The sequence below is a fragment of the Pleurodeles waltl genome, chromosome 4_1 (assembly GCF_031143425.1).
Source record: "Pleurodeles waltl isolate 20211129_DDA chromosome 4_1, aPleWal1.hap1.20221129, whole genome shotgun sequence".
NCBI lineage: Eukaryota > Metazoa > Chordata > Amphibia > Caudata > Salamandridae > Pleurodeles > Pleurodeles waltl.
In genome coordinates, this window is record NC_090442.1 from 281,381,788 (window position 1) to 281,404,654 (window position 22,867).

Consider the following 22,867-nt stretch of genomic DNA (forward strand, 5'->3'; position numbering starts at 1 on the left):
TCCGAGTGGTCAGGTCAGGCAGGTGACATCAAGGCCCCCTCCTGATATGTGATCACCCTCCTAGGAGACCAATCCCACTACCTGGACTCTTTAGGGTCTCCCTCCAGGGTGGGTCTTCAGATGCGATGTGCAAGATTCCAGCAGGACTCCTCTGCATCGTTTACTTCATCTTTTGGCCACTGGGATTACATCTGGACCCTCCAGGAACCGACAGTCTGCAACTACAGCTCTGCAGCATTGTTTCTCCGGCTCCTTCCAGCAACTGCTGCTTTCCCTGGCTGTGCATCCTCTGAGGGTGACGAGTCTTCAGCCGGCGCAAGAAGCAAGAAGGCATCTTCCTTCGAGTGAAGGAGTCACTCCCCTGCACTCGCAGGCACTGACTGCAGCAAGTACCGGCTGCATGGATCCTCTCTGCTCTGGAACTGCGTGGATCCTGCATCACACATGGTGTTCTGGGGTGATCCCCTTGGTCCTCTCTACCAGCTGTCCATATTGGGAGACTGTAAGCCCTTGCCTCTTCTTGCAGGACTGTACCCCTGTGCACCACAATTCTTGTAGCTACTAAGGCTTGTTTGCTCCTTTCCCAAGGGATCTTCAAGCTCTGTGTAGCCCCGGTCTCCAGTACTCTTCCCTGCAAAGCACACTCCCTGCCTGCTGCTCCAGCGACGTGGGACTCCTCTTCAACAAGCGTGCTGAGTGGGCCTCACTGCGACTCCTGCGCCTGCTGCATGTGAGTTGCCTGTCGGGGCTGCATCCTCATCTTCCGACTCTCCTCACTGCTGAGCGTCACCTGGGACTCCCCTCCTTAGGTTGAGTCCCCCTGGACCTTATTGGTCCCCAGCAGCTCTGCAAGTCTTCATCTGTGACTGTTGTCCTTGCCAATTCTTGTTGGTGGTTTTCCCACACCACTGACTGACTGCAACTCTTCTTCCAACGTGGGACATCGTCTGCATCACTTCAGGATCTTTTCTCCTGCTTCAGTGCTGCACAGCTGCCTTCTTGCCTTCACCGTCAGCCTGGTCCTGCAACTCCACAAGGGTAAGTAGTGTCTCCTGCTCCAACCAGACACTCCAGCTGGAGCTGGACTTGGTCCCATTCATTTGCAGGTCCTCTTCTGTCTGGATCCATCTTCCGTTTCTCCCAGTCTTTCTTGGGTCTTGCACAGTCCTTTTCCAAAGCTTACCTGTGGGTTTGGGGAAAAAACAGGTACTTACCTCTTCTCTCCTGGTCGCTGGGGGGCAACCTGATACTTACCTTTTGGGGTTCCTAGTTCCTCCATCTCTCTTCTACAGATTCCACTTCTTTGGGTGAGGGACTGACTTTCACATTCCACTCATAAGTACATGGTTTGGTCTCCCCCTAGGGTCTTCATTATTTTCTGTTATTTCACTGTTTTCTGTTGCTTTTTATGCCAATTCCTGACTGCTAATGTGTACATAATAATATGTTTACTCACCTTCAAGTGTAGTATTGCCTATACAGAATTTTTATATTTGTGTTATTATAATAAAGTACCTTTATTTTTGTAACACTGTCTGGTTCTTTCATGTGTGTAAGTGCTGTGTGACCACAGTGCATAAGCTTGCATCTCTCATAGATAGGTCTTGGCTGCCCATCCACAGCTACCTGTAGAGAGCCCTGGCTTCCTAGGCACTGTCTACACCTCACTAAAAGGGGATACCTGGACCTGGTATAAGGTGATAACACCATAGATGCTCACCACACACCAGGCCAGCTTCCTACATCAGGAACTAACGCTAATGGTTATTGCTAGCGAGTGCGGAGCCCCTCTGCTGCCCCACACCGCTCTTCAGAAGTTGTGCTTACTGCCTCGGATCATCATCGAGTGCAGGCCTCACCTAAGAGTTGCCTATTGCCGTGGATTACTGCTAGTGAGCACAGTGCCTCTCCGCAGCCCCTGTGCCACTATACAGCTGTGACCCTCAGTCCCATCTTGCGTGCGCGGTGCCGATCACTCCCTCAGAATCACTCTGCAGCCAGACCGCCGCCTGGTGGACTGTGACGAGCATTTCAGGAGAAGTGTGTTGCACACTGATCATGTCTGGAGCCGGGTGCAGAGTACGGCTGCACTTCCTGCACAGGTACTGAATTACTTGAGGCACACATGCTCTGTCACTGGCCATCACCCCGGCGCCCATTCCAGATTCTGTACTCTAACTTTACCATAATACTCCTAAAAGGAGGGCACCGATTTGTGGAGGATACCCTTTCAAAAGATCATCTTGTTGTACTCTTAGTGGATCTGTATCATATTGGTCTTGATTCCTTCAGATAAATAACTTATTTTTCTAACTGTGTGGAGTCGTTTTGTGGTGTTTAACTGTGTTGATGAGTTATTGCACAAATACTTTACACTTTGCCTTCTAAGTTAGGCCTGCCTGCTCTGCCCCAAGCTACTCGTGGGTGAGCACAGGATAATTTAGTTTGTGTTGTGGCCTTCCCTGATTAGAATGGTGGTCCCTACTTGGACAGAGTGCATACCTCTATAAATTAGAGAAAGTGATTTCTGACACTCAGGTTGTTCTGTTTTCCCTCAAAGTAGTTAACTTAATTATTGAATCTCATTCTTGATTGGTGAATGGGATATTAGTCTTAAAGGACTCACTTAAAGATGTTAGTATCAACGTGACTCACGTCTTTTGATAATTGGAATGTATTGTGCATGGGCATCAAAAACTCATTACAGAAGAAGCGACAACCTTTTCAAAAACTCCTGAAGCACGACCAAATTGAGCATATGAAACTCAGAAGATCAACATGTTGAGGAGTTTGTGCTATTGACTCAGTCAAGTTATGTTAAAATTGATCTCCCTAGTAATCTAGGGAATGTGTGGTCAAGAAACGTTTTATGTTAACACCCTCTGAGATATAATAAATGTTTTTAAATCTTTGAGGTCACTGTAATTTAATATCCTGGTTAACTGTTGTCTCAGATGTGTGCAATCTAGAAGTTAATTTGTGCGATCTTATTTTGCGTACTGGAGTAATGAGGTGGAGGAAATGGTTATGGGCTTAGTTTATTCAGTCCAGTGCTCCCTCCAACACTTAGTAACAGGCAGCCAAATTACACAAGGCATGTGCTAAGTCTGCTTATTTGACTCAAAGTTACTGAATTGCTCCACTTGTGTTGATTTCGGTCAGAAAAAGATGACTATTTCTTCCTCGTGTCAATTGGTGAAATAGGACTGGTAAAACTTGAGAGAGTGGTAGTTAAACCTCCGTCAGTATATATAGCCAGTCATTTTAATTGTGTACATTTTGTTATTGACTTCATTTGGTATTTTATAGATCGTCTTTGGCCTTGAAAAACCACTACTCCGTGTTTTGTCACCATCGATGTGTTCTATCGGCCTCACATTAACAGCACGGAGGACCACAGTTCTTAGTTGTTTTTCTCACTTTGCATAGTTTGGCTTCATAAGAATTGTATGTGTGTGTGTACTTTTATTTCAAAACTAGCTTTTTTTCTAATGAGCAAAAGCAACGATGTTGACTCCATAATTCACTGTAAGCATAATCTTGTTTTTCTCTCCAAGGTGACAAACAGCATGTTTGGTGCTTCGAGAAAGAAGATACTAGAGGGGGTCGATAGTGACTACCATGATGAAAACATGTACTACAGCCAGTCGTCGATGTTTCCACATCGATCGGAAAAAGACGTAAGCAAACCAATTGCTTTATTTTTTTCCAACAGATGGGTATTCTTCCTGCCAGTCTAGATTGCCTATTGTACGTGGAGTGCTTTCCTTAGTTTATTGTGGGTTTTGCAAAGTTCTGTCCAGTTATTTGACTGCCTTAGAGCAACGTATTGTCTGCTACACGTTTTTCTTGCAGTATGTTTTTATAAAGAACCACCTGACCTATAACCACAACAAGTATAGTTCATGGATTGGCTGGCTTGGTAGATTGACACAAAGTGCTTGTCTACAAGAAGACCGCAGTTACTGCATTTAAAGATGCTTCATACAGAACTGCGACCAGAATCTCGTTCTGTTGTTGATCATGAAGCAGTTTATTCTTTATGACAGGCAATTATTACATCTCGATTTTTTTTTTTTTTTGCTGGTGATGGATAATTTGGATAATTTTCCATGCTTAGATTCATAAATACATATGAGTTTGTTTGCTCTTATTCGCCTCATCTCTCTCTCTCTTCTCTCTCCCCCCCCCACCCCTCTCAGCCTCTGCCCCACCCCCCTCTGTCCTCCCACTGTCACCTCTCCCTCTCCCGCTATCCCTTCGCCAAAATGCAAAATCCCCATGCATTTTCCATATGCTTCTTTAGGCAGCTTTACTGCAGAAACTGCTGAAGAGAATTACACCAATGTGTCAGGATTAGATCTTTGTCCACAGATTGTGATTTTCATGATTTGATGTAAACCTGCTAAGTAGTTTTAGGCAAAAATAAATTAAAAAAAAATCTGCGTTTTTTTGCCATGATTCCAAGGAACTCCTTCCAGATCGTGGCAAAAAAAAAAGAAAAAAAAAAAATTGGCTGCTGCCGTTTAAAAAAAAAAAAAAAATATGGTGGAGGGTGTGAGTAAGCCCCGCTCCCTGAGCCCATTTTGTCCCTGGGTCCCCATCACCTAGGGTGGTGGGTATATTATTGAAGGGGAGAGATTGCGTGACCCCCTGCCCCCGCTCCTCCCAGATCCGTTTTAGGCCCAGAGACCTCATCACCGCCAATGTATTAATAAAGGGGCGGGGGCGCGCCCTCCTCCCTGAGCATAAGAAAGCCCCAGGGATCCCAGCCCCTGGGTCCCTATTCAAAAATAAAAATAAGTGGGGCTCCCCTCCCTGAGCCTTTAACAGCCCCAGGGACATGACCACCACCCCCTCCTCCCACCACACCCCCCCCCAGGCAGGCTACGTGACAGTGTCCCAGGGAACCCACCCCACCGGTACACAGTAGTTTCGCAACCTGCACTACTGCAGGTAGGGAAACATGTTTGCACTTGTCTTGCAGGAACATTTTAAAATCTCCAGCACAAACTCTAAGTCTGCCTCCAGCAGGCAGGAGATTTAAAGATCCTCCCGCCAGCAGAGAGCAAACGTGTGTTCTCTTTGCCTTACTGTACTGATGCGGGCAGGGAAACTGAACCCATATTGCTCCCGCCTGGAGGGTGCGAGCATAACTAGCTGCTCCCTCTCGGCAAGTGCAATGCTAGCTCCAGCAGGAGCCCGGGGCTCCTCCTGAGACCCCCAACATGTGGTATGGGGGTGCCAGGGGTGGCCACCGGAGCGCCCTCTGGCTCTGGGAGATGGAGTCCCCAGAGCCCAATGAGGCTCGGCAAGGGGACAGCACTCCTCTTCCCTAGTAGATACGGCCCTGGGGGATGTGTCCCCAGGGCATAATGAAGCTCGAGGAGGTGAGCCACGTGGCACCCTTCCCTCTTTTATTAAGTGCATTGTGCCTCTGGATGTGGTCCTCAGGCCAGAGAAGACTTTAGGGAGGGGGGGGGAAGGTAAATCCCCCACCCCCACCCCCACCCATCTTAGATTTTGGCCCTGGGGAAGGTTTGACGGGAATCAGGACTCATGACATGTTCTATGACATAATTTATGACCTCACTGATTACATCTCAAATGTCATCATTCAGTGGGTCATATATGGATGAATGGGATAAACAACTCTTATGGGGAACATGTGCTGATACACCTCTAATGAAATTATTGATGAGGGGATCGAAAGTTGGAATGAATATCCCTGCCTGGTGCAACATACTGCCAGTGTTTGGAAAAGTATAGTCTTTCAAATCCTTTGATGCCATCCCTTCTCCAGGAATCTAGAAGTGTGGTTGTTAAAATCACTCTGAAGCATAAGCATGGACATGTTGATCACACAGTGACAAGGAGGATGTCAACTGCTGGGTGACTTGTATCCTGGGGTGCAAATCGTCTCCTTTCGGGAGGCATGAGAGACTTACTCCTTGGGGGAGGAACAATACCTATACTATGACAAACTTGCACAGACTGGATCAAACGGATCTGGATTGAATTTCCGAAGCTTAACCATCAACCCCTCGCCCCCCCCAACACACACACACAACCAAGAACAGAGCCCTGGATGTATAAAGCCCTCAAGGCGGTCAAGCCCAGGGAGGAACTAATGGCTAGAACAGCATGGAGCAGCGATCTGGGTGGCCAGCTCCGAGATAGCCAATTGGAGGTGACATGTGCCTTGATAAATGGGGTTTCTTGCAACAAGAGATGTAAGTTGATCCGTTTTAATTATGTCCATCATACCTCCCTCACCCCGATTAAATTGAGTAGAATCTGTACTGGCCACTCGGTGTCTTGTCTGCAATGCAGACGTGGTAGTGGGGTGGTGGGGGTAAGTTACCTTTATTCACCGAGCCTGGAATTGTGATTTGGTATTGGTGGGAGATAGTGATGTAACTCTCCCTGCAGCATCATAAGAAACCAAAACCTAGGAAGATGCAATTCACCTTTCTCCAATTAGCCTTGCTGTTGGCAAAAAAGGCGTTTAGCATTGGCATGGGTCGGGCCCAGAGCAGACACATATTAGAATATTCCGAAGAGATGTCAAAGTGACTGACGCTCTGGAAACAGTGGGGGGCAAACTGACTGCATTTGAGGAGGTGAGTATGGGGATGGATACGATTCCCACTTCACCTCAGCCTATGGAGAAAGGGTGTCTAGGCTTACCGGGGCTGCAAGAGAAAAGGTAAATAGGAGTGTGTTAAAATGCATGGGGGAATACATGTGTATTCACGGACAAGGGAAAGAATGTGCATTATGTTGGATGATGTGGTAGGGCTGCAAGAATAACGCCTTTAATGAAGAGAAAGGGGCCACACATCAGCAAGTATGTGTTCAAATTCTATAACATGCAGTATGGATCACGGGGGTTCTTTGGCACAATGTTTTCAGTTACATGTATTGACTTGTAAGCAATGCAATCTGCAACAAAGATAAAAAAAATAAAAGACATGTTACATATTTGTTTAAAACTGGTGAATTTTACTTTTTTTTTTTTTTTTAGATTGAAATGTAACGTTTTAACTGACATTTTACGTCAATTTAACCTTTGATTTTTCACTGTATATATATGTTCGGTGGCATGTGTAGCTGCAGATACACATGCTGTGCATTATCCTGCCATCTAGTGTTGGGCTCGGAGTGTTACAAGTTGTTTTTCTTCAAAGAATTCTTTTGAGTCACAAGAACGAGGAACTCCTCCCTTTCGGCTCCATTGTGCATGGGCGTCGACTCCATCTTAGATTGTTTTCTTTCCGCCATCGGGTTCGGACGTGTTCCTCTTCGCTCCGTATTTCGAATCGGGAAAGTTAGATAAATATCGGAAAATCGACGGTATTGTTCTCGTTCGGTACCGGTTTAGTGTATTGTATCGGCACCGATCGCAGAAGCGCTCCGGCAGCCCTTCGGGGCTTCCGTTCTTCAGCGGGGCCTGGTCGGCCCGACCACATCAATCGTCGAAGACTAATGGACCGGACCCCCTTCCGCTTCTGTCTGAAGTGCCACTCGAAGTATCCCTATACAGACCAACACCTGGTCTGTAATCTGTGTTTATCACCAGAACACAGGGAGGATACTTGTGAGGCTTGTCAAGCGTTTCGATCTAAAAAGACCCTATGTGATCGACGAGCGAGAAGACTGCAAATAGCGTTGACACCGAGAGAACAACTCGACGTCGGAGAGGAGGAAAGAATTTCCATCCAGGGGACGGACTCTGACGAATCCGAAAGTGAGCGACCCTCGACAATGCAGAAAACCGTGAGTAAAACTGCCCCGTCCAAAACTCACACAAAGATCGTTAAGGCCAAGGGGACGCCACTGCCAGCAGGCCATGGCTTAACCCATCGAAAAGAAGGTGACCAAACATCGGCACCGAAAAAGGCCAGAGATTTGCCGAAGACTTCCGACTCCGGTCGAGATTCCGGCACCGAACGATCTCGACACCGAGAGTTCGACTCACCCAAAGTGAAAAAAATATCGTCTGAACTGGAAAAATACTTTTTCTGAAACATCGGTACCGAAAAAAGCGGCTTCGGAGCCGAAAAGAAGCTCTTACACAGAAGAGCAAGGACTCTCCAGCCAAATGCATGAAAGACACAGATTTGAGCAGGAAATAAGTATGGATGAACCAGACCATACGCAAAGGAGGTTGCATATCCAGAAAGAGACTGGAAAAATACAAACTCTTCCTCCAATTAAAACCAAAAGAAAACTGGCATTTCAGGAGACAGAAATGCAGCCGAAGGTGGCCAGAGAAAAATCCCCACCACCAAGGTTTTCTCCACAACCTTCCCCACTACACTCACCACAACTGTCTCCAGTGGAGACACCTCCAATGCAGTCACCTACACATACAGGGATGACACAGGATGATCCTGATGCATGGGACTTATATGATGCACCAGTATCAGATAACAGTCCGGATTGTTACCCAACAAAGCCGTCACCTCCAGAGGACAGTACTGCATATACGCAGGTACTATCCAGGGTAGCTACGTTCCACAATGTAGCCATGCATTCTGAGCCAATAGAGGATGATTTCCTGTTCAGCACCTTGGCATCCACCCACGTTTCCTACCAGAGTCTGCTAATGCTCCCGGGTATGCTCAAACATGCAAAACAGGTATTCCAGGAGCCAGTTAAAGGAAGTGCTATCACGCCTAGGGTGGAGAAGAAGTACAAGCCTCCCCCAACGGATCCTGTGTTTATAACACAGCAACTTACACCGGACTCTGTGGTTGTAGGAGCAGCAAGAAAGAGGGCAAACTTTCAATCGTCAGGAGACGCTCCACCGCCTGACAAAGAGAGTAGAAAGTTTGACCCAGCGGGCAAACGAGTGGCAGCACAGGCAGCCAATCAATGGCGGATCGCTAATTCGCAAGCCCTACTTGCTCGCTACGATAGGGCACACTGGGACGAGATGCAACACATTATACAAAACTTGCCCAAAGAACACCAGAAACGTGCCCAGCAGGTTGTGGAAGAAGGAAAAGCAATATCCAACAACCAAATAAGGTCCGCACTAGACTCGGCAGACACGGCAGCACGAACGGTCAACACTGCGGTAACCATTTGCAGGCATGCATGGTTAAGAAACTCTGGATTCAAGCCAGAAATCCAACAAGCGGTGTTGAACATGCCTTTTAACCAAGAACAATTGTTTGGGCTGGAAGTGGGCACGCAATTGAAAAGTTAAAGAAAGGCACAGACACGGCCAAAGCCATGGGCGCGCTCCACTCCCCACAAGGCAGAGGCACATTTAGAAAGTCACAATTTAGAGGGGGTTTTCGAATGAAAACACCAGAGCCTTCCACCTCACAAACCAGACCCACCTATCAGGCACAATACCAGAGGGGAAGGTTTCGTGGCTCATATAGAGGAGGACAATTCCCAAGAGGAAGGGGAAAGTTCCAGACACCTAAAACAAGCCAAACCAAACAGTGACTCCAATGTCACAAAACCCCAGCACTTAACACCAGTGGGGGGGAGACTTACCGCATACTATCAGAACTGGACACACATTACCACAGACGCATGGGTCCTAGCCATTATCCAACATGGTTATTGCATAGAATTCACAAATTTCCCGCCAGATGTGCCCCCAAGGGCACACAATCTGTCCAAACAACACTTAGACCTATTACAAATAGAGGTCCAAGCACTATTACAAAAACAAGCAATAGAGTTAGTACCCAACCATCAGAAAGGAACAGGCGTCTACTCACTATATTTCCTAATTCCAAAGAAGGACAAAACGTTAAGACCTATCTTAGACCTCAGAACACTGAATCTCTTCATCAAGTCAGACCACTTCCACATGGTAACACTTCAAGACGTGGTTCCCTTACTAAAAAAGGAGGACTACATGTCAACATTGGATCTCAAGGATGCGTACTTTCACATACCCATCCATCCTTCTCACAGAAAATACTTAAGGTTTGTGATACACGGTGTACACTATCAATTCAAAGTGTTACCGTTCGGGAGAACAACAGCCCCAAGGGTATTCACAAAATGCCTTGCAGTAGTAGCCGCTCACATAAGGAGACCGCACATGCTTGTATTCCCATACTTAGACGACTGGCTAATAAAAACCAACACTCAACATCAGTGTCTTCTTCACATGCAATACGTTATTGAAACTCTACACAAACTAGGGTTCTCTATAAATTACCAGAAATCACATCTGCAGCCATCTCAAATACAACAATACTTGGGAGCAACACTCAACACACAAAAAGCAATTGCCACTCCAAGTCCACAAAGGGTCCAAGCGTTCCAAAATATAACATCAAGCATACAGTCAAACCAACACTACCCAGTAAGGTTTGTAATGAAACTTTTAGGCATGATGTCTTCATCCATAGCCATTGTCCCAAACGCAAGATTACACATGCAGCCCTTACAACAGTGCCTAGCAAAACAATGGACACAAGCACAGGGTCAACTTCAAGATCTAGTGTTGATAGACCGCCAGACACACTTATCCCTTCAATGGTGGAACCCTATAAATTTAAACCAAGGTCGGCCATTCCAAGACCCAGTGCCTCAAGATGTGATCACAACAGATGCTTCCATGATGGGGTGGGGAGCACACCTCAACAAGCAAAGCATACAGGGTCAATGGGACGATCAACAAAAACAACTTCACATAAATCATTTGGAACTGCTAGCAGTGTTTCTAGCATTAAAAGCATTTCAACCACTAGTAGCCCACAAACGCATTCTTGTAAAAACGACAACATGACAACAATGTATTATTTCAACAAACAAGGAGGGACACACTCGTCACAACTGTGTCTCTTAGCACAAAAAAGTTGGCATTGGGCAATTCACAATCACATTCGCCTGATAGCACAATACATCCCAGGCATTCAGAACCAGTAAGCCGACAATCTCAGTCGAGATCACCAGCAAACTCACGAATGGGAAATTCATCCCAAGATCCTACAGGATCACTTCCTACGCTGGGGAACACCAAAAATAGACCTATTTGCAACAAAAGAAAACGCAAAATGCCAAAACTTCGCGTCCAGGTACCCACACCCTCAATCAAAGGGCAATGCGCTATGGATCAATTGGTCAGGGATATTTGCTTATGCTTTTCCCCCTCTCCCACTCATTCCTTATCTGGTCAACAAACTAAGTCAAAACAAACTCAAACTAATTCTCATAGCACCAACCTGCGCTCGCCAACCGTGGTACACAACACTGTTGGACTTATCAGTAGTACATCACATCAAATTACCAAACAGACCAGATCTGTTAACACAACACAAACAACAGATCAGACACCCGAATCCAGCATCGCTCAATCTAGCAATCTGGCTCCTGAAGTTTTAGAATTTGGACATTTAAACCTTAAACAAGAATGTATGGAGGTCATTAAACAAGCTAGAAAACCTACGACAAGACATTGTTAGTCAAACAAATGGAAAAGATTTGTTTACTACTGCCACACTAATCAGATTCAACCACTACATGCTTCCACAAAGGATATTGTAAGATACTTATTACACTTACAAAAGTCTAATCTAGCATTCTCTTCCATTAAATTACATCTCACTGTAAATCTGCCTATCTGCAGATTACACATACAACATCGCTTTTTAGAATCCCAGTCATCAAAGCATTTATGGAGGGACTAAAAAGAATCATACCCCCAAGGACACAGTACCTTTGTGGAACCTTAATATTGTATTAACACGACTCATGGGACCACCATTCAAACCCATGCACTCTTGTAAGATGCAATACTTAACTTGGAAAGTAGCCTTCCTAATAGCTATCACATCACTTAGAAGAGTAAGTGAGATACAAGCATTTACTATTCAAGAACCCTTTATACAAATACATAAACATAAAGTGGTTCTCCGTACAAATCCCAAATTCCTACCAAAGGTCATATCACCATTCCACCTAAACCAAACAGTGGAACTCCCAGTCTTCTTTCCACAACCAGACTCAGTAGCCGAAAGAGCCTTACATACATCAGACATAAAGAGAGCACTAATGTATTACATTGACAAAACAAAACAATTTCGTAAAACAAAACAATTGTTCGTAGCCTTCCAAAAACCTCATGCAGGTAATCCTATATCCAAACAAGGCATCGCCAGATGGATAGTTAAATGTATTCAAACTTGCTATATTAAAGCAAAAAGAGATCTACCTATTGCACCAAGAGCACATTCCACTAGGAAAAAAGGCGCCACAATGGCTTTTCTGGGGAATATACCTATGACGGAAATTTGTAAGGCAGCCACCTGGTTTACGCCTCATACATTTACTAAGCATTACTGTGTAGTTGTGTTACCAACGCAACAAGCCACAGTAGGACAGGCTGTATTAAGAACATTATTTCAGACAACTTCAACTCCTACAGGCTAAGCCACCGCATTTTGGGGAGATTACTGCTTATTAGTCGATGCACAGCATGTGTATCTGCAGCTACACATGCCACCGAACGGGAAATGTCACTTGCCCGGTGTACATCTGTTCGTGGCATGAGACGCTGCAGATTCACATGCGCCCTCCCACCTCCCCGGAAGCCTGTAGCCGTTATTAGTTGAATGAAAATTGTAAATTTGTAAACAAATATTATTTTAATACACATTATGTACATACATACCTACTCCATTGCATGGGCACATCTAGTATATTCACAACTCCTACCTCACCCTCTGCGGGGAAAACAATCTAAGATGGAGTCGACGCCCATGCTCAATGGAGCCGAAAGGGAGGAGTCCCTCGGTCTCCTGACTCGAAAAGACTTCTTAGAAGAAAAACAACTTGTAACACTCCGAGCCCAACACTAGATGGCAGGATAATGCACAGCATGTGAATCTGCAGCGTCTCATGCCACGAACAGATGTACAGTGTGTCTGTGTGTGTGTGTCTGCTGCTTGTTTGCTCCCTTCTTGGCTTACTTAGCCACGGAGAGAGTACAAACATACGAACTACAAAAGCCAAGACAGGGGGCAAAATATTTTTATGTACTAACTACTCTTCAGTGTAGCCAAACTGTAGTCAAGCTGCTCATATCCATAATGGCCAGAATGAACGTAAGGAAAAGGAAGACGTCACCACAGACCAGGGCTAGTTGTTGACACCTGTCCTATGGGATCTTTGTTGTTTGGAAAACATTAGCCCCAAAGGCTGTCTTAAGCCCCTGTGAGGAGGATTAGACATTTTACTTGCATCACCAGTGCATATTAATTACAAATCTTCATTGTCCCAGGTGATTTCTCACCCAAACAATATAAAACTATGCAACTGTGCACCTTTCTTTTAAAAACCACAGCTTTCTAGAATACTTGGTCCTTTCAATGTCACAGTGACTGCTGTAGCTAACTTGTCAAACTCTTATGTGGAATTTAATCTGTATTTGTTTTAATTTAAGTGACAGGAACATTTATGCAGTAAATGCTGTAACTAGGAAACAAAGTATCAATATGTGTGTTTCATATCTTATAGACACTTGTAGCCGCAGATTCCTTATCTTAGAATATTCCACAGGTGTCATACTGGATCTGGAAATTTTGAGCAATCCCCTTGTATGGAATAAGTGGCGTCATTGGGCTCTGCGTGGTGTCGTTGGTGTTAACTGTGCCAGAAGTGACTTGGTGGTGCCAATATCGGCACCACCCTAGCACCCTGGACCTCAGGTCCTCCTTTTCTGCACCACCAGTGCGGATCCCTCCGTGCTGGTGGTGCAGAAAAGGAGGAACTGACTGACTTTTTTCTATGTTTATTCAAAGTCTAGTGTGCCTTTTTTCATCTTTTTTTTGGAGATGGCCCAGAAGAAACCCACTGGGTTTAAACCTTGTGGTGCCTTTCATCGATAGATGTCCGTGTCGGACCTGCACTGGGCCATGAAGCACTTGGCTGCTCCCATGCACCTCCGCACTACTCTAACACCCAGAGGATCAACCAACACCCAGAGTACTATGCTGATCATCTGGTTCACCATTGTCGCTCAATAAACCGCATTCACTATGCAGTCCATATACTCTGCAGCACCCTTGTACCCCTACCCTTATCACGTCTTCATTAAAGATCTGAACTCCACCAGCACTGCGCTCACCAGGATCCTAAAGGACTCAGTCATCACAGCCACCTACCCAGGTGCCTAGAAACATGCCACAGTACTCCCCCCCCCAAACCTCCCCCCCCCCCACCTCAAGATACCCTCAGTAGACCGAAGATCCTAGCTAACTAGCAGTCTATCTCCTTCTTACCCTGCTCAGGAAAAGTCATTGAAAAGATGATAAATTAAATGCTTAGCCACCCATCTCATCAACAAAAACCTCCTCAATACCACTGAATCCAGATTCAGGCTTAACCACAGTACAGAGACCTTCCTTATTGCAGCCACATCTGCATCTAACTGGACCTTTACACAGCCTTCCACAAAGTCTTCCATCCCATTCTTATCCAACAACTGTGCGCAGCCTGCATCCAAAGACTCACACTTGGCTGGACTTGTTCCTTTCTTACAGGCCACACCCAATTGGTCATCCTGGCCTCCTTCACCCTGGAAGCTGTGAACCTAGTCTGTGGAGTGCCACCCTTTTCCAACGTCTCCTTGAATTCACCCACCGAACATCATATCCTGCGCTGATGATACCCAGTTCATACATTTCTCTGGCTGCATAACCAAAGCCACCAGATCGATGAAAGCCAACTGCTCAACACAGATAAAAAATAAATTAGTTATCTCCTGCAAAGACACCTCGATCTGGGACTCAGCCTAGTGACCTGCCAAACTTAGACCCACACCCCTCCTGGAAACCCATGCAAAGAATCTCAAACTAATAATCAATTCACCATGACAGGCATAGTGATTGCATTCTCCATCTCCTGCTTCCATGCTCTCAAGATGCTCAAGAAGATCTTCAAATGACTACTCCCCAACACTCCCAGAACAGTTGCCAAAGTCTTCATCACCTTCAAGCTGGACTACGGCAACAGACACTGTGGCGGAATCCACGCTCAGCTGACAAGAAAACGTCACACTATACAAAACTCAGCCACGAGGTTCTCCCTCAACCTTTATGCCCACATTCACATCACCCTGCACCTAAAAGAGTTCCACTTGCTCCTAATCACTTCAAACTCCTCACTCACTTACAAAGCCTTACACAGCATTGGCCCCACGTACCTCAGCAACCATATAAACATCTACAGACACCTCCACTTAACCAGACTCCTACTAGCACACACACCCTGAATACACAGACCATATCTGGCAGACTTGCCTTCTCCTGCCTCAATTCTAATGCCTGGAATGCCTACCACTGTGTACTGGAGCCACCTCCTCAGATCTTGAATTCTGCAAGAAACTGAAGACCTGGCTCTTCACCTAGCTCCACCCTTTCCCGGTCTATACAACTGATTCAGTGCCATAATACTCTCCCAGGTGAATACATATAACATAACATTCATAGAGAAAGCTTGTTGTCTATTTTTATCTTTCCTATACTTCGCCTCCCCCCTGATGGCTGTGGGTGTGTTAAAGCACTAACCTTGTAGTTAATCCAGTGGGAACAGTGAAGGTTTCCACACAACTTTGAGTCCACAGCCAAACATACATAAAATAATGTGCTAGATAGTAGTAGGTTTGCAAAAGGGATCCGAGATGGTAGATTAATATGAAGCATGTGAATTTAGATTTTAAAAGTTTTTAAACATTTTTACGGTTAAGTAACAAGTTTTTTTCCCCAGGGAGTGCATGGTATCCTAACTGGAAGAGTGAATTTCTGAAGGCCTTTCCAAATACTTCAGTTTTAGAGATAATGAAAAAGAATTCTTAGGAAGGCATTTGCAATATGCAGTAATGGCAGCCAAAACTACTTTAATAAAAGAAAATTGAGGACCATACTGAGCCAAATAAAAATGGTATAGTTTGCTGTTCACTTTGGTCTGAGGTCGGCTGGTGAGAAAATGAGAAATCGCAGAAATTGTCCCCCGGTGTATCTTCTTGATGAATGTGTGACTACAGCAGTTGCCATTCCTCCACCAGACCATAAAGTGAATAACAACCATGAGTACAGTTAACTGTCTACATCAGGAAAGGCAGGGAATGCCTGTCTTGTCTGGTGTAATTTATTGATTAAAAAATAGAAATAGGGATTCACTCAGAGTCCTGAGGATGCCCTTGACCAGCCATCTGGAACTTGTGAGGGCAGAAACATGTCAGTAGATTCACAGGATGGTAGGGTCATTTCAAAACAAATGTATTGATCTTTTTATCTTTTAACCATACCTAAGGTACCACCTAATAAAGGACACTCTCCTGGTATACCTTAAGAGATTCTTAACTTTACCTGCATCCCTAACTTATCCAGAAGATTAGTTTATCTTGAGAAATCCCTCATCTGTTGTTGTCAAGTCTGCCATGATAGAATCACTTTACCAGGGTGGGATGAGGTGGCCGATGAAGAAGCATGCAACATTACGTGAGTGGGGCCGCCTCACCTAAATATATATTGACTTAGAACAATGGTTCCTTTTGACTTCTATGGACCCCCACTTTATCATTACCTGAACCAGGGAACCTCCACTAGATCATTATTGGAATCTGGGGACCCCCCACTGAGTCATTACTGGAAGCTGGGGACCTTGGCCTTACCATTGTTGATGATTTGAACCGAAAAACAATACACAAGAAAATACAGAAACGGGTATTCCATCAAACACACACACAAATGATATGATATATTTTATTTAATTTGCAAACAAATATAAATAAAACAAATAGGAAGATTGGAGCTTTTCTGAATTCAGTTGAAGCCACACATCGTCCATCCTTTATTTTGTTTGAGGCACCTACACTGCTCCCACAAATCAATCTAAGGATACTTATTTAATTTTCAGCCTCCAATTTCATATTCCTGGACATTTACAATATGTTTTAGAATTTTCATTTGTACATTTAGCCACTTTATTTATATACACTTTATTGATCTGTTAATATTATTTAATTTTCTAAGCGGTCACAGACCCCCTGAGAAGGCTTAGCGGATACCCAGGGGTCCCTGGACCACAGGTTGGGAACCGCTGGCTTAGAGGAAGCCTTAGGCCTACGATCTGAGATAGTGTTAGACCTGTCACCCTTGCATGGTAGTCCCCCAAATGTTTTGCCGTCATCACTCTTGTTTGCCGAATTCCTTTTTTTATTTTGGCATTAAGACTCCAGCTTTGTTTAGAAGTGGAAAAGTGCTCAAAGTGTTTATGCTCCCTCCCCAAAACTTGTCGAAATTGGCTTATTTAATTCATTTATAAGTTCCTAGTAAAGTGATATACCATATACTAGGGCTGGGAAAATTAAATGCTACTAAAACTTGTCTCAGGTCTGCCATTGCAGCCTGTATGCAGTTTTAAACTACCATTCAACTTAGCAAAATAAACCCTTTGCCAGACATAAAACTCAGTTTTTAATACATGTCACCCCTATGGTAGCTCTCAAACAGCCCATAGGGAAAGGTGCTATGTATTATAAAAGTTGGACATATCCTTTTAAGTTTTACATGTCCTGGTAGTGAAGAACCCCCAAATGTGTTTTTTACTAATGTGGGGTCTACCTCTCCCATAGGATAACATTGGATTACCTTATTACATTTCATAAGTGATAACATTTTGTTGGGACAGGTAGAAATTTAATGTTTGGCGTCCAAGTAATTGTAATTTAAAATCCTCTTTAGTAGTAAATTCGGATTTTAAGTCACAGTTTTTAAATGACCACTTTTGGAAAGGTGCCTTTTTCTTGTTCTAACCATTTGGTGACAACAGTGTGTTTTTTGTTGTTGTTTTTTTTGGTCACATGTGTAGGTGCATTTGGCAAGCTGGCCTTTGTGTATACCTTTCAGACAACTACACAGTAGAGGGACTGGGTGTTGGCAGGATGAGCCATTGTGACTAGATGGAAGGGCCAGAGCAGTCATCTGTCACTTGCACTTCAAAGACACTGCCTCAGCACACATACATTAAAGAAATTCACACTAGTCCATTGTGCCCCCAGACATACCGGGAGCAGGGCCGTGAGGCTGGAAATTCTAGACCCTTCTTTGAAGTAGAAGAAACGTCTGGCGTTCCATCTCTCCCCCTCTCTCCCCTCCCTCCCCCCCCCCCCCCCCCCCAAAAAAAAAAGCTGGCACCAGCAATAAAACTAGGACTTCCAGACCCACTCTTCAGTACACTTTTGGACCTTTGGACACTACAGAAGAAGGACTACTCTGCTGTTTGAGAAGGAAGACTGAACCTGTTCCCTCAATTCCACGCTACCTTAGTGACTCCAATGGCTAGTTAGCTGGTCTCCTGTTCTGAGCTGCAGGAACATGACAAGCTTCAGAGGACTCCCTGCAGCTGCCCAGCTGACATGCTGTACTGGACCTGCCTGAGCCCTGCCGGCCTCTGCAGGAGTTTCTTGCTGATCCCCAAAAGGTGCCTCACAGGTCCTGGGCCCATGGAGTGGCCTAATGGTATAGTTGAGCTTCTCCTTGAATAGGAGAAATCCTGAGGTTTTGGGCTCTTCATGACCATGAATATGTCTATTTATGTCACCAACTTGCCAGGTGCCAGTGCAAAGCTCCAGTGAACCAGACGTGACGCTATAGTGACCACCAGTGATGACTGTCAATGCAAGATCTTCACTTTCTGCTGCAGAATCAACAGCCGGCAGTGATCTCCAATGCGGAGCTCTAGCGAATTCTGTCCTGTGACACCCTGCCTGCTCTGCACCAAATGACGACAACCATCTTCAGCGCTCTCCCATCCTCCTCCACTGCAAGCTGAATTCTTTGAGATGATAACTTTTTCAGTGAGATTAACTTGGTCCTGTTTCCAGCCTGCCCTCCATTGCGGTGGACCTAAACTTGTGAACCCGGTCTTGTATGTCTATATAACCGTGAGTGGTTCTTTTTGTTTTTAGATGGTAGAACTGTTTACATTTTCTAAATTGCCTAGCTCCGGTTCTACTGATAGGCTTTTTATTATTTTGGTGGCAAATAATGTATTACATTTTACTTCTATTTTTCAAATTGGTGTGGGAGTTTTCTTGTGTTGTGCTTTCACTTTTTTACTGTTTAATTGTTGCATAAAGACTTTGCGCATTGCTTCTAGGTTAAGCCTGACTGCTTTAGTGCCAGCCTACCAGTGGGTTAAGCACAGGTTTATTTAGTGACTTTTTGTGGTTAATCCGGACAAGAATTGTGGATGTTTGTGCAGGGTTTCTCCCCCGCCCCTCCAAACCAACAACCCAATTTCTCACATTGGTGGCAGTGGGTGGGATTCAGTACTTTTGTTTGTGTAGTGCCATTCAGTGATTTTCTGTAACACTGACATCCCATTGTAAGTAATTTGATACCAGATTCAGCCTCTTTTAAATTCTCCTTGAATAGCATGTTGTTTTTTTCAACTTCACTTCCGTTCTACTTGGCGTTTTGCACCTGTGACCAGATTGGCAAGCATGGAGTTTGATCTCGACAACCTGGAGAGCTGCACTGTGACTTAACTCAGAGGATCCTGCAGGGAGGGGAGGCTTTCAGCAAGAAGGAGTTTCAAGTAGCATGAGCTTCAGATGGGATCCAGGTTCTGCCAGTTACAGGCTACAGAGGAGGAGGTAGACCTTGAGGAGAAGGAGAAGGTGATCGAAGGCGGGTTTACAACCCCCTGTTTGTAGCCTCACAGGAGAAAGGGGCCCCTAAGGAAAGAGAGGCCCCAAGCAGCAGCTTGTCAGCCCACAATCTGTTTCCAGAGGAAATGGCGGCCAGGAAAGCAGAGAGGGAGTTCAGGCTTCAGATGGTGAAATTAAAATTTGGGCGGCTTCTGCCCAGTGGGCTACAGAGAAAGGGGGAAAACTAAGGCAGAGAGAGCCTTAGCAGAGGAGAAAGCAGAAGCTGATAGGGTCCTAGGAAAAAAATAAACAGGCCCTTGGGAATAGAAAAAGTATTGTTGCCCATGAAATGAGTAAAGGAGCTAGATCGGAAGGCCAAACAAAACATAGCAACAATGGTGGCAGTGAAATCATAGTGTTTCATGAGGAGAAGAGATCCACATACCTATAGACCTCGTACCTAGCTTTATAGGTAGATGAATGGTTTGAGTCCTATGAGGTAGTCTCAGAAATGCACAGGGTCCCTGCTGGAGTTTGGGGTACCAGTCTGTGGAGCCTACAGAGGGTAGGGATTCTTTATTGAACCTAGGGAATGGTAACCGGATGAAATACTACGCACCCCCCTACCATAAAGGCCGTCCTTAATCCGAATGTATGGACACACTCAGAAACTGCCCCACTAGTTCAGGGGAGATTTTGTGGAGTATATCAGCAAGGTAATGCATGGATAGGTGAATGGTAGTGAAGTAAACACTTATGAGGAGCTCGTACAGCTCCTCAGAGAGCACATGTTCATTCATTGCTTTCCAGAGTTATGCTAACACCTGATAGACAGCAAGCTCACTAGCCCTGGGGGGGGGGTGCCTAGGAGGTGGATTGCTGGCTCAGCGCCAGAGTCCACAAAAGAAATTGAGGGTTGGGTGGGGTAGTTTGGGGGATGATGTTGGGTGACAATGTGATGGTGGGTGGTGCAGGAAGGGGAGAATCACCCTGTTGGAAAATGGGTTATTGGTAAGGGCAGGTAGGTACCTACACTTAGCAATAGGTCTCTAACCTCCACTTAGGTCCAGTTAGGTCTCAGTAAATTAAACCCAGCTCAACCCTTGGTAGATTGGCAACGAGCGACAAGGCTTAACTTAGGAGACAGAGTGTAAAGCATTCAAATATCACAAAACAGTAATTAAATAAAACACAGGAAACAGTTTAAAAATCCAAAACCAATTTATAACAATAGAATATATTATTATCTTTAAAATGACACACAAATGAATAAAATTGGATAAGGGGAAACGGAGATATGAATTTTTAAAGAAATATTGTTTTTTGGCGCCTAGAAACAAAAAGCGCCAATCGGGTCATCTGGTTGCACCTCGACCAGGGCAAAGTCAAAGTTTAAGGCCGACCGCGATGGAGCCCTGCTCGGCTACAGCTCGCGGGAGGCCTCGGTCATAAGTTTACCTTCGGACTTAGTCTCTTTTCTGAAGATTTTCTTCAGCGGGACGAACCTGCCAGTCCAATCTGTCCTCCTGGAACTCTTCTCTGGATACGCGTCGCGGGAGCCCTCGGTGGAGATTTTGACCTTCGGACTTAGTCATTTTTTCGAGGTGAAAATCCTTCGACCGCGGCAAACCTGGATCTTGATCCGATGTCCCTGGAGCCCTCCTTGGATACTCTGGCTGGGAGGTCCCGGTCAACTTTTTACCTTCGGACTTGGTCTCTTTTTTGGAGATTTTCTTTACCGGACGAACCTGCAAATCAGGCTGGTTTGCGGTTGAGGCAAGCCGGCTAGAGTTGCCACGGCGGGTCGGTCCCTCTATGGAGCTTTTTTTCAAAAGTACTCCAAACTTCTACAAACTTCTGGGGCTTCTCCCAGATGTTCTTTTAAGGTTCTTTTAGGGTACACAGCTCACCAAAAGGGTCCAAAAGCTCTGAGATGACCCTGGGGGTGCAGACCACAACTCCCAGAATGCACCTGGCGCAAACTCCTTTTTGGCCACTGGACAGTGGTCAGTTGGTCGGTTTCTTCAGGAGTTGGTGCAGGGGACTCTGGTTAGCAATTTTTCACCTGTAGCAATCAGGGAGTCCCTCCTTGAACCAGTTGAAGCCAGGCAAAGTCCTTCTTGTGGTGAAGCCCAAGTGTGTAGCTGGTGCAGTCCTTCTGAGTGCAGGTTCCAGGTGCAGGCCAGGGGTCCAGCAGGGCAGTCCTTCTTCTTCCTGGTAGGGATGTGGTAGGGAACTGGGATGTGGGTGCAGGTGTGCCAGTTTTATCCTTGCTCCTGGGTGAAAAACAGGGGGGGTCCTGATTCTCCAATCAGGTGCAGGGTCCTTCCCCCTGTGATGACCACTTCCCGGGAAGTGTGGCAAAAATCAGTCTCAGGAGGCAACATTCTTCAAAAATCCATCATGGCTGAATCTGATTTTTGGAGGTTACATCTGGCTGAGCCCACCCACTGGTGTGGCTAAAAATCATAAACACACCCCTCTCCTAATCTAATCAAGGAGGCACCTAGTTGTCTGGGGTTGCAGGATGTGGGGGTGTTGCTGGGGAGCTCCAAATGTTCTTCTCTGCCTTTGAAGTCCAGTTTGGCAGCCCTCCCCCTTCCTGCCTCACCATCTGCTGAGGAGAAATTCCCTCCCACAGGCACATGTCTTTGTGTGAAGCCAGGCCACTTCACACCTCATCAAGGCAGCCTGGCCAGGCTGCCAGAGGCTGGCCAATCAGAGCACAGCAGCAAAAACAATGCAGGGCTGAAATTGGCAACTTTTCAGGTAAAGTTTAAAACTCTTTACCTGAACAAGTTATATTAAATCCAACAATTGGAAGTTGTGGGATTTATTATGACAATTAATTTGATACCAAACTCTTGGTATCCATTACTTAAGGGGACTTTTAAAATTAAAATAAAGTCTCCCCATTCTAGCCTATGAAGGCCATTCACTACAATCGGGGAAAAACGAATTTGGCTGTTTTTACCTCACCAGGGCTTATAAAACTATTTGTATAAGGTCCCTGCTTATAGTTACATGGCACCCAGCCCTAGGGGCACATAGGGCACACCTTAGGGGTGACTTTTATATAAAAATAAAGTAGTTTAAGACTTTGGAACTACTTTTAATTCCAAAGTCGAATTTGCATATAACTTTAATTTAAAAGCAGCCAGCAAGGCAGGCCTGCCTTTAAAATGACACTGGGCTCCTCAGCAGTGCACCTATGGGTGCACTACCTATGCT

At 45.3% G+C, this 22,867-nt stretch overlaps 1 protein-coding gene across 7 annotated transcripts in view; it reads left to right on the forward strand.

The window, feature by feature from the left end:
- CNOT2 (CCR4-NOT transcription complex subunit 2) overlaps positions 1–22,867 on the forward strand; it is a 277,346-nt gene that overhangs the window by 98,778 nt on the left and 155,701 nt on the right. For all 7 annotated transcript variants that reach the window (XM_069228334.1, XM_069228333.1, XM_069228330.1 and 4 more), the window contains one exon: positions 3,558–3,680. In XM_069228334.1, coding sequence (XP_069084435.1) covers positions 3,558–3,680 — 123 coding nt within the window. The remainder of the gene's footprint in view (positions 1–3,557; positions 3,681–22,867) is intronic.